The sequence below is a fragment of the Meleagris gallopavo genome, chromosome 1 (assembly GCF_000146605.3).
Source record: "Meleagris gallopavo isolate NT-WF06-2002-E0010 breed Aviagen turkey brand Nicholas breeding stock chromosome 1, Turkey_5.1, whole genome shotgun sequence".
Classification (NCBI taxonomy): Eukaryota; Metazoa; Chordata; class Aves; order Galliformes; family Phasianidae; genus Meleagris; species Meleagris gallopavo.
This window is the reverse complement of record NC_015011.2, coordinates 62,566,578-62,578,760: the sequence shown is the minus strand read 5'-3', so window position 1 is coordinate 62,578,760 and position 12,183 is coordinate 62,566,578. Positions and strand designations below refer to the sequence as shown.

The 12,183-nt window shown below is 39.2% G+C and overlaps 1 protein-coding gene across 1 annotated transcript; it reads right to left on the bottom strand.

Annotated features, from left to right (window-relative positions):
• Window positions 1-3,687: 3,687 nt before the first annotated feature.
• Window positions 3,688-12,149, bottom strand: LOC104912138 (caprin-2-like). The gene is made up of 6 exons (XM_019611600.1): window positions 12,114-12,149; window positions 10,830-11,061; window positions 9,299-9,484; window positions 8,187-8,287; window positions 6,049-6,115; window positions 3,688-4,614 (listed from the first exon to the last, which is right to left on the bottom strand). Exons 1-6 carry the CDS (start codon window positions 12,147-12,149, stop codon window positions 4,046-4,048), a joined length of 1,191 nt encoding a protein of 396 aa, XP_019467145.1. The 3' UTR covers window positions 3,688-4,045.
• Between the last annotated feature and the right edge of the window lie 34 nt (window positions 12,150-12,183).

Genomic DNA, 12,183 nt, shown 5'->3' with positions numbered 1-12,183 from the left:
ATCGGGAAGCGGGCGCCGCTTTACGGCCGCGGCGCCTCCTTCTGGCTCGGCGCGGAGGCCGCCATGCTGTACGGACGGCAGTCGGCCGTGGAGGCGGCCATGTTGCGGTACGGTCAGCAGCGCGTCCGGCCCGCCACCGCGTCCCCTCAGCTCGGGCTGCTGCCTGGGGAGCTTCACGTGGCCCTCCTTTACCTAACAGTTCCAGCATTTTGCTGAGCTACCACAAGGAACCGTGGAAATTCACTTGGTCCAGACTAAAATCTAATGTCCATGCCTCATCTGTCTCAAATAGTATAGTTTAGGAAACTGCAAAAGATAAGCAGGTGGAATTTAGGTGGTATCAGATTTGCGTAGGAAAGACAGGAATAGAAAGTTAGCAGAACCACCATCTCCATTTGTATGCTTTAATGAGACCTTATCATCATCCTCACATATTTAAAGTGTGTTACTTCGTGCAGTTATGCAAGCAACTCTCTGAGTGACTATGGAGAAAGAAAATCTGGGCTTATACAGCTTTTACACAAAGCCCATATCACAGCCAGTGAAAGCTATGCCTCCTATTTTACTCTTGGCCTGCAGCCTCAGAGCCAGCCATTGGTGGTATGGCAGCAGAGGCTGAACCTTCCCACCACTGTTCCATGACATTTTGTTGCTGTGTGACAGATGGCAGACTGACAAAATGGTGCACGACATGGAAGGGCGTATGAAGCAAAGGGATGTTCACTGAATTTCTTCATGGGGAAGAAAAAACAGCACCCACTCAATGTTTCTGGAGACCCAGCAGTGGATGTGAGCACAGGGAGTGGTGTGTTCTACCAGAGGAAACAGCAATATGGAAGACAAACCATGTTCCAAATGGCCATGCACAGCATCATACCACAAAATTAGAGCTGATTTAGGCAGCAGCTCAGCTAATGGTGGTGATTACACTGAAATACTTTGTTTTGCAGTTGAGAATTTGCTGTATCTATGAGCATTGTCATGCTCTTTGTATCAGTTGTCATTTCTGCCTTCTCAGAGTAAGGTGAATATCTTCAGCAGAGACACACTCAGGTAAAATAAAACCATGTCCGTTTGTAAATAATGTAATGAAGTCTTCTGAAGTACTAGAACTTTTCAAAACAAGCAGTCTAGAAAAAGAAAATGAAGATTGAGGTATGCATCTCTTAATGCTGCTGTATCACGTGGAACTAGATGAATATGTGTTACTTACTAGATCTTCAAAGACTGGAATAACAGTTTTTTCTCAGTGGCCTGAAAAACAGTATTGATTTGTTTGGTCCTTTGCAGCTTTAGTGGGTTGTTGTTGTTGTTTTTAACTATAGTCTTCTAGCACTTAAGTTCATTACTAGCCCTGAAAGTGACATCTTGTCTAAACTGAGCTCTATGACAATACCAATCAATTGTAGAGTTGCATTCACTGTTCTAACCAGGAACAATGAAAAACAGAGTTAGAGACAGAAGTCTCCTATGAGAAACTATAAGGTAAAATGTACCTTATTTTCAAATTATCATATGGGAAGAGAACTTGGACAAAGTTCCTTTAACAGAAGAAGAAGTAGACATTTAAAGCAATTAGTACTGTAGACGTTATTGCAGTTCAAGCTGATAAAGCTTACAAAACTATAAGATGTTGTGTAGCCATTCATTGTGTCTTATGGTCATATTCACTATCAAGCCACGGTATAATCAATAGATTTTTTTTTCCCCATCTTAGCACTTCTTGCTATGACTATGTACACTTTTAGTTACAAACTTAGAACTTTTATATATACAAATAGCCAGCTTTGAAGCTGAGATGTTTACTTCAGATTTTAAATATGTGCAAGAGACAGTTAAAAGATTTGCTCAGTCTGCTGGTAAGTAATGCTAGAGTCAAACAAGCGATTGCCTTAGTCAACCAGTTGTCCAAACAAATTCAACTGGAGTATTAGAAAACAGCATATACTTTATATAGTCACAGTGACCATGTCTGAGGTTGCCAAAGGCAAAGCTTTTAAGCATTAGGATCATGTTTAAAAAAAAAAGTGAAAAACCCATAGAACAAGTACATACAGTGAAGTCAAGTATGACAAGCTACACACCAAGTAAAGACTTGGTCCTAAGGGAACCGCAATGCAAGGGATACCCTTCTATGTGTGCAGTAGAGTTGATTTCCTAGTCCCCTAGTAAGATAGCTGAAAAAAACAAGGGACTCAACAGTGCTCAAGATGTCTAAAAATTCAGAGCTGCAATATTTATTACAAAAGCAGTTAAGTCTGACTCCAGCTGCAGGTGCTTACTACTGCAAACAGAAATTTCAGTACTTCAGTTTACCAGCTAAATTCTCATAATTATAGGAAGGAGAATTGACAAAGTCAGGTGTTAAAGAAACTATATATCTTATATACTCCTGCCTCTGATCTTTCACTGATCACATTCAATGAAGTCAGAGCATGTACACTTAAAAATACAAAAATACATCTACTACTCAATAGGTATGGCTTGACATTTGTCATACCCAGGTTCCTGAAGCTTTACCCCAAACTTCTTAGAACTTACCACAAAAGTGAAATCAAGACTATTATTACCATCTAAGTAAACGTATGAAAAAAAAAATCTAGACTTAGAGTAAAATCAAGGTTTTCATAACAGTAACTTTGTGGAGTCGTGCCAGATGACTTGTTTTGGAATCCATGGGGCAGCAGAAGGAAAAGGTATTTTGGAACCAGTTATTAAGAAACAGCAGTGTTATACCAGGCCTGACTTGTACTCCACTATCAGTTTTTACTTGTAAATGAAGCGATTAGCTGAACTGCTTTTAGAGCACTTTGGGTTCATCCTTAGATGTACCAGGATCTTCCACTAGCACTCTCACTGGAATACTTAAGTAAAGTACACCTACTGCTGGGAGTACAGAGGCTCCTAAAAGTAGAAAGAAAACTGTGGATTTTTAGCTCTTACAAGTTCAGACTTTCATTTTAAACATGAAAAATGCTTTCTAGTATTTGACACGAAGCTTGGATAAGAACTTCCATTGCTTTCCAGTTTCCAGGCCACAAGATTGCTGAAGACTATTCATACACCTCGTTTAGCTGTAAGAAATGTTTAATAAATACCTCCTAGTACTTGCATACAGATTTGATTTAGGATGCAAAGAGCAGGCTTCAACTGCAAACAACAGCATCCTCAGCAGTGTTCTGAAAGGAAGAAAAGCAGCTTGTAATGCAAGTTAAACTCATGTGAGAGGGAAGCTGTACAGGTTTGGACTCCATAAGAGTCACTTATCAGCTTAGGATATATGCTGCATTCATTCAGATGTAATAAGTGTGAGCAAGTCCTTCAGTGACTGTTTTGAGGTTTAAGAATTTCAGCTAGCTGCTACTTCAGTAGCAAAACAGTTGTGTAACAAAACTGCATGCTGATGGAACATGCATTTGAAGTATTCAAAGTAAACCACGTAAAGTTTCATTTCAATTTTAACAGAAAGGTCAAGAAATCAGAAGTAGCTATGCAACTAAATCTTGAATTCACTTCAATTGAGGAAGCAATGAAGAACCAAATAACTGAGTAATCCCATTTAAACTAGTTTACCCTCTGAATTACTGAAACCTGAAGACAAGTTCTATACAGAGTATGAACATGCACGTACAGCCCACACAAGGAAAAGCTAGCCTGATATTTTAAAAATAAAGACCACTAGCAAGATTAATACTAAAATGCATATTAACTTGTTTTATTGAGGCACAACAAGGCATTGTGAATAGCCCATACTTGAGGCAATCAATAGTGTAGTAAGCTGGACATTAATACAGTTTAGGGTAAGTGCAAACAATATACATTCACAGCTTTACTAGCAAGGCTACATCACAACTGATAAAGTGCCAAATTAGTGCTGATTCAGTACCCCAACTCCATGATTTCACCTTGCACAACAGGACCATCATTTCCCCCAATAATGGAACCACATCTTCTATAAAGTCAGTAGTAAGTGCAAAGCTAGTCCCAATCCCCCCCCTCCACCAAGGTGTTTGGAGCAGCTTTTTTGTAAACATTGCACTGTATTTTAGTCCTGATAAAGGAGGTATCCCGAAAAAGTAGAGTATTTCCAGCTACTTCCATAAATGGCTCCCCGATGCAGACGCAACCAGATCTGATCTCCCTGGAACAGCTGCAGGACTGCATGGTTACTGGCTGTTTCATGATCAGGAGCCCCATCATTTGCATATGCTGACACTAGGACCTCTTCATTCTTCATGAGGTTCACATACAGGGGAACATTTACAGCCAGCTTCAGCATGTGGAAGATAAAGACATAAGTACCATTCACTGGACAATTGAATCTACCAAGCTGGATGTCAAATGTTTCTCCAAGGTTGTTCAGCAATAGATCAAACACAATTGGCTGGTCTAGAGTTCCAGGGGCCAGGTTTGATGTTCTAGCTGCAGAGAAGGCAACTCTCATCTGCTGCGGGAGGGGGTAGACGTGCACTGGTAGTATAGTGGCAGCTTGGCTTGTCACTGGCATATCAACAGGTGTGATGCTGCGAGAGTCTCCCTGCCCAGAGTCTCCGCTGTTAAAGGTTTCATTGTCTCGTTCTGGACTGCTCACCTGAGAAGAATCACTCCACCCTGCTGTTAAAGATCATTAGCAATGATAAATAAGTATTATAACAGAAGGGTACCTGAAACCTGCAAGCATGTAATACAAAACAGATTTTCTGCTTAAGAACATTTGTCTCAGCTGTAAGATTTCAAAGGACCCCAGCGAGAACAGAACTTTGAAGCTGTTTCACATTCCTTACACTTGCATTCAGCAAGAAGGACCATAATTCAGCTATGAACAATGACTTCTTACACTTATAAGTAGGAGAGGCAGTGGCTTTAGCTGTAGCATTTGCACAGCTAAAAATTACTGTACCTCATCATATAACAGTATGTGCTCACTGAGTGGAACTAAAAAGCAAGTTCTGGAAGAACTCTGCAGAATCACTAAAAGAGATGTAATTATTTAGAGACCTTGAAGGACTGAAAGCTGCACCTAATGTTACCTCAGTACTGTTGTTCTGGAGATGTATTCTTGTCTTGTCAAGCCATATCTACTTGTCATGTTAAAATATTACAAGTTTGAAAAACTAGGATTGCTTTTCAGCTTTCTGCATCTTACTGCCCAAAATAACGCTTATCTGTTCAAATATCCAAGTTAACAGAACCTAGTTTCAGTCTAGAATGAAAGCATTAATATAACAAATTTAAAGCAGCTGCATCAAATTAAGCCATTGTTGCTTCTGCAGGAAATGAATACCTTCACATCTGATAAAACTGAGATATCAGCAGCAATTTTAACAGGTAAATCTGTCAACTTCACTCATCACTATCACATTTTGACTTTTCCCTGAATCAGAATTCTGAGTCCCTCCTCAGGTTGAGGCAAACTACTTTATTCTGAAACAGCTGCTGTTATATGCAAGATTTCCCCTTTTTCTTCTAAGTAGTAATTTACAGTGAAGATCCTACTCACTTTTTTACCTATAATACTAAGTCCAAGAGGAAAATTGTATATACAAGATTAAATCATCTCATAGCTTTTCAAAATGCATTCTATACAACACAAGCTTTGTATATCCAAGCATGAATTTCTTCACCAGTTACATGCTGGAGTACAAAGTCGAAAGCTGTATTTACAAAACAACTATTTTCTGTAGAAAAGCACTCTTACAAAGTTTCTGGGATTTGACAGCTCAAAGAAGAGAGACCATACAACTAAGTGAAGATGCCAAATGTAACAGTGGTACCATTCTGCATGTATTTTAGTCAATTTTATGAATAAAGTTCAATAAAGTATCACTGTATCAGAACTCTGACATAGTTTTACCATTCTCAATTTTCCTAAGTCTGTTGCTATGCACTGTTGACTGCTTAAGAGTAGCACTTACACTTCCATTTAACTTGGCTAATTTATACCAAGCTGTTGATATGTCTGATAACAGTGACAGTACACTCACTGTTTACTCTAACATTCCACTTCAGCAAGCAGATACATCCCTGGGAATGGGATGTTGGCCTTACCTCTTGAATTTGCTCGTGGACCACTAGTTATTCCACCTCGTTTATAGCACTGCTGGTAATTAACATCCTAAAGAAAACAGAAGATAATGATGAGCAAATCTGAAAACAAGTGAAGCTATGAAATAACTGTGCAACATACAATTCAAACTCTGAACTATACATTTTGATTCTGAAGTCCATCACTGTCAATTAACTGCCTTATTTACAGAAAATTTACTTACGTATTTACTTATGTGAAGTTAAAAAGCTTTGTACTTCACCTTAGATCTCAAGCCTATTCTAGGTCAGTATAGAAGAAATTTCATTTCAAAGCTGAATACACACCCTTCCCCATCTCTTAACAGGATTTTTTTAATAAGACAAAACACTGCAGACACGATCTGAAAGTTCACAGCTTAACCTGAAGTGTTTAATTCAGTTGCCTTCATCATAATTTGAACCACAAAGGATTAAGCTTGCTTTAACACTCCACAGGAAACTGGCTCAGTAAGAGCACACGCTTGCATAGACTTGGACATGTTTATTAGAGAAGTGAGTCTCATGCAGATAGTGAATGTTGTATATGATGTAAAACTCCTCCTAAGATTATCTTTAGACTTCACTTTAAGTCCCCTCCCAACAGGCAACAATTAATTTCCACCTAGGGATCAGCACAGGTTCGTCAGGTATGTTTAAAATTTTACTGAGATGGTATATATAGCAGAAGATGTCTCTTCAAGTTGAAGTACTTCTGCAGAAAGATAAGAGCACTCAAAGGCTGATAGAAACAGGCATGGCAAAACTTGTTTAAAATGAGACACCTGAGACATAATGAAGACCTTATGCAGAGACACATTCAATGAACTTCCCCTTCAAAACTAATCAAGTGTCTTGAAAAGACAGCCTTGTGACTTCTAGAAGGCAGTTGTTCCTTGCCACCCCAAGAATAGTAACCTAGGTGTCTTATAACACCAAGAAAAGACTTCTGCAGTATGATGCTGCATGTCAAATTAAGACCTTAAGCACCTCTTCCCACTTCTGAAAGTCAGTAGAAGAACAAGCCAGCAGTTTAGATATTGATAGATTTGCATCCTTCTACTTCCCCCCCCTCCTTATTTTTACAGTTTGGCAGCTTCAGTTCTGAAGTAATGAACAGGAAGCATGGCACAGCAGGAAACTGAGAACTGCAGAACTCTCTACAAACAAAAGTCACAGCAGTGACAACATACCACACCTCCTCAAATCAGGGAACATCCCTTCTTGCCTCCCACCCCCAGAGAAAGCTTAAGGATCACTCGTCTCTAAAGTATGTAGTTTGATATCTGAAACACGCTTCATTGGATATGTTGCAAGACCTAGAGCTATCCTGAGCAGAAATTTACCACTTAAGTCCATCTACTCACCTTGAACAAGTCAAAAAACACTGATAAACTTAAACCTACTGGAAATGTTTAACTTCACAAGTTTCATCCTTTACACTTCTGAATAGTGAAGCTTCCTTTTTCTTCCTGCATCACCTGGAGTTTGACAACAGAACATCCTTAAACTAACCAATCTCCCCCAATCCAGCTATGCTCTACCACCACTACAGAACACGAAACCAGTCATTCTTGGTTATGATTTACTGAGTGCCTTCAAGTGCATCAACCCTTAAGAAACCTGCCCTCACTCAAATGAAAGCATCTAAGAGTCAAGTTCACACTGGCTGGCTCCTACCAGGATTTCCTGCTACCCCATGAATATATTCAAGAATGAAGACATCTTGTCCCCTAATCACAATCCAGATGTGTTTTTAATGAATTGCTCTAGCCACAAGCAAATGTGAAGTTTGCTCAGCCTCATTTTATGTCAAGCTATTCAAGAGCACATACACATTACAGAGGTACTGAGTACTAGTTTGAAAACTATAGCAAGATGGGCTTACTGACATTTCTTACTCATCTGATTGTATTTCAGAGACCCAATTCTGACTACAATCCACCAGCCCCAAATATGAGCTTTCTTCCTATTTCAACTGCTTTCTATTATTCCAAAAGAGTTTGTTTAGAAAACAAAACCAACTTCTAGCTTGTAAGGAATTGTTTACCTGTTAGGACAGTGAAAAGCTACAATACTTTGTAGTTCTCAAGAAGGCTAATGAAAACAAAGTCTATACTTACTCTCTGAGAATATGGCATTCCAGCATAATCTCTAGCAGGGAACTGGAGCTGGCCATAGGTGCCATTAGTTATTGAAGGTGACCCTCTGTAAGCATCAAAACCTGCTCAAAGAGTGATTATTCATTAACCATTTAGTTTGCACTACAAGTCCAGAAAACAACTAGAACTCCCTTTAAGCAATTAGCATGTGTATCAAGTCATGCAGTTACACCTCCACTCCTCATTTCAGAAATCAGAGCATCATGACTCTTAACAAGAGCACGCTCATTTTGCTGTTAGAAATGCATAGCTATGACATTTTACTACAATTATATTTAGCCTCTTTAGCTATTAGACTAAACAACAAAGAGGACCTTAAACAATAAGGGGACCTACAAGCAATTTAGTACTATGCACTTCCAAATAAACCTTTACTGCTGGCAAGTTCAGACTACTATTTTGTTTTTTTTAAAACATGCTCCTACAAGTTAGGAAGAAGTCTCAATCCATTAACTGCAACAACTTGTATTTCAGACTAAGCATACTTCCACTTCAAAGTTAAGAGGCTGCTGCTACCAGAAACTTTGATAAGTAAGCAGAAACTAATCGTGACACTCCAGCTAATGGCAGCACTGTATAGACCAAACAATCCTTCTCTTAAAATCCTTCTGCTTCTTATTAATTCAGAAGTGTTCTTCATTACTGGAACCTCTTCCCTTATCCCAGTTTCTGCTTGCAATATAAAAAGCCAGCAGTGCTGAACAAGTAGTATCAGTATCATCTGAAAAGAAAATACCTGCCCAAAATGTTAGCAAGTGACAGAGGCCAGGAGAAAAAAAAGCAAGGGAGGGAAGAAATTTAGAAGAGTAGATGGTCATTTACTAATTATTAAACACTTTCATAATTCAACTATGATACTGCTCTCTGCCAGTTCACCTGACAGCCAAAGTACAGGGACTACAAAAAGCCTCAGAATTTAAGCAAATTCATTCTAAAGAAAGACCCTAATTTCTGCACATGGTTCTTAAAATACTGCAATGTTTCACATAGAACCTAAATTAAATGCTATGCATTAAAACAATGTTCTAGTATGTAACAGAAGATTTTTAAGGAAGCAGTAAACAAAGACATACCTTTGTATCCACCAGGGGAACGATATGAATTGGTCAGAGACCTTCCACCTCTAGCAGATCCTCTGACAGACCCACGACTGTTAAGGTAAGGCTGAGGGGGTCTGGGAATAACATTTGTCTGCGCTGGATAAAAGGCAAGGCTACCATTGCTAACAGAAACAGCTCCATCAGGTTGATAATTCACTCCTTAAAACAAAAGACATGGGTGAGAAAACTTAGCTGCAATAGCTTAACACATGTAGAAGCAAATACAGCATTAGAAAGTTAACCAGATTAAGCTGCTCAGTGTATCCTGCTCTTGTCCTTTCCTTACTCTAAATAAGGAACTTCCTTCTGTTTGTTGTGTAGAGTGTAATCCTTGTTATGAAGTATATTGTAGACATAGCCTAGCCTGTCAGCGTAAGCCTCAAGTATTCAAGAAGGTCAGTTCTGCCCTGTTAAAGTTTGCTAGCAGCATCAGGAAAATAACCACATTAGAATAAAAACTACACTCAATTGAAAATTTTCCACTTAGAGTCTACCCTGCTCTACTGGCAGAAAGTCCTCAGTGTTCTATGATTAACTAGATCACACCTCAGTGTTGACATCCTTTAGTATGATGAAACAAATTCATTTCACCTAGATAGCAATAAGACAACTAGAGAGCTGCAAATGCTGGTTCTGTCTCTTCAGATGTTCTTACACATCGTATTAAGCAGTTTCATCAAGCAACAGGTATTGTATTGAAGAATACTTTTCACTCACAAGATGGTTAAGTGGTTAGCTTTAAATACAGATCCTGCAACCAAGAATGGGTTCCATAACTCTATGCTCTAAATCAATCAAAAAAACAGATTAAAATGGGTCCAAAAATAGAGGATGTCTAATCTTTCTGAAGCTCCTGCAGAGCCATTGCACAGAAATGATCAAATATGGTGTTTCACCAGAAAGCTGTGCAGATGGCTACAGATCACCTCCTATAGTCTGTGATGACAAGGAGCATTCAAGCTAAATAAAGTTTTTCCTAGCTGCTGTACTTACTGTTCTTTGGAGTTCTTAACCTTAGAATGTCTCACTGATTTCACACACTATCAGCCTCAAACAATTCCTACAACAGTCCTCTGGCAGACAACACTCAGTGGCCTTGAGTCACTGATTAAATAACTTTAAATCCAGATTCCTACTTGTCATCTCTCACCCTGGAAACTGTTCCAGGCAAATTTAGTGCCTCAATTCATTGCAAATCCTTAGCATCAGCGCCATATATTCATCTGGTATCAGCATCTGAATGTTGAGCAGATCAGTTTTGTTCAATAAAGGCAGCTCAGGACTCTACTTATCGGAAGTACTATCAACTAAATTACAGCTGATATAACCCTGATGTTAGCAGTTGCTACATAAGAACTTCAATGGTTAAGAATTCCACTGACTTAAACTGACTATACTCACAGTACGTTAACAAATATATATCTAAAGTAGTTTTACCCAAGGAGCTTTTATAATCTAAGGAATTTTAATGACTGCTTGAAATGCAGACAAGTGCAGTTCTCACCTGAAGAGAGAGATTCTTGTGAAAGAGAGGTTTGTTCTGCAACATGAGAAGATTGCAACTGGCTCTGAGGAGGAGTCTGTGTACTTGCTGTAGAGAAACTCTGGTTATATCCCGTTGAATATGAAGAATCCTCTTTAACTTCTTGGTCTTTACGTGGAGGCAGAGGTGCATTCACTTTAAATACCTGTAACAGTTCAAGTGCACGCTTAACACCAGCAGCTAAAGCGTCTGCCTAATGCCACCATCCTGCTACACTAGCTGCAGTTTAAGTCACAGTGCCTTAATCAGTTCCTAGAACACCAATCATTTCATAGAAAGAATTGAGATCACGGTGTTGGTGATCATCCTTTGAACTCACAGTAAGCTTGCTGAATGCAGCCTTGCATGCTTGGCAATTAGCCAAAAGTAGCAGCTTGACTGAACTCATCTACCTTATTTCAGCAGCAGCTACCATAGAGTAAGCTAGTTTGCTTCCAGTTGAAGTGTTACAATAATGGAATCTTCAGATGTTCATGGCACTGACAGCACAAAGACAAAAGCAGCATAGACCATTTCAGTGATTTGTTTTCCTTTCCAGTTGAACTCCAAACTACTTTCCAGTCATGCTAAAAGGTTAAACAACAAACTATCAAATCCAGTCAAGAATTCCAGTTGCCCTAAAGCATATCTTCTAGAGTGGTTCTGCAAGTGGTTCTGCTACTGCTGTAGTAATTTTCTTTCTAAAAGAAAATAGAGGATGTGATACAGTCAAGCTGTCAACACCCACATCCTAGACCACTTGTAGCAAGCAGTCTCTTATCAGTGAGGGTCTCAAGTGGAATTCTAATGGAGTTACACCACAGACAGCATATGCCTTTAAGCCCCCATGAGCCCAATGGCAGCAGGGTGTTCAGATGTTTAAGGGTACGCAATCAACTGAGGCTTTTTTATTGACTCATTACTGCATCACTTTGGTAAGGATGTATCTGAATCCTGGCTATCTACTGAAATCCAATAGCTATTTTCCTGCTAATGACAATGGAAGCAATTACAGGAAGAATGCACTGTCAAGTTCAAGAGTACCACCACTACAAGAGGAATTGAGTTCTCAGCAATTTTGTGAACCAGAAGAACTAAGAAGTCTTGCATACTTAATATCTCAAGACACCACAGCATTAATTTAGGTGAACATGCAGTGGTAACGTTTTGCACTAAAAAGCATTCTGAACACAGATCTTAGGCTCAGATATAATTAGAAAAGCTAAGACCAAGACTCATTTGTTTTGTAACAGACACTTATCTTACAGGACCAGTCCCCCAAGACTTTGGTTCTTCAATCATAGTATGCTGTTGGTTTTGTTTTTTGGTTTTTGTT

Coding starts and splice junctions, on each gene's coding strand:
- LOC104912138 (XM_019611600.1), bottom strand. CDS start 12,149: ATGATTGAAGAACCAAAGTCTTGGGGGACTGGTCCT. Junction 6,116..8,186: donor GAATGCCATATTCTCAGAGA/GTAAGTATAGAC, acceptor TGTTTTCTTTAG/GATGTTAATTACCAGCAGTG. Junction 4,615..6,048: donor TCCACGAGCAAATTCAAGAG/GTAAGGCCAACA, acceptor GATCTTTAACAG/CAGGGTGGAGTGATTCTTCT.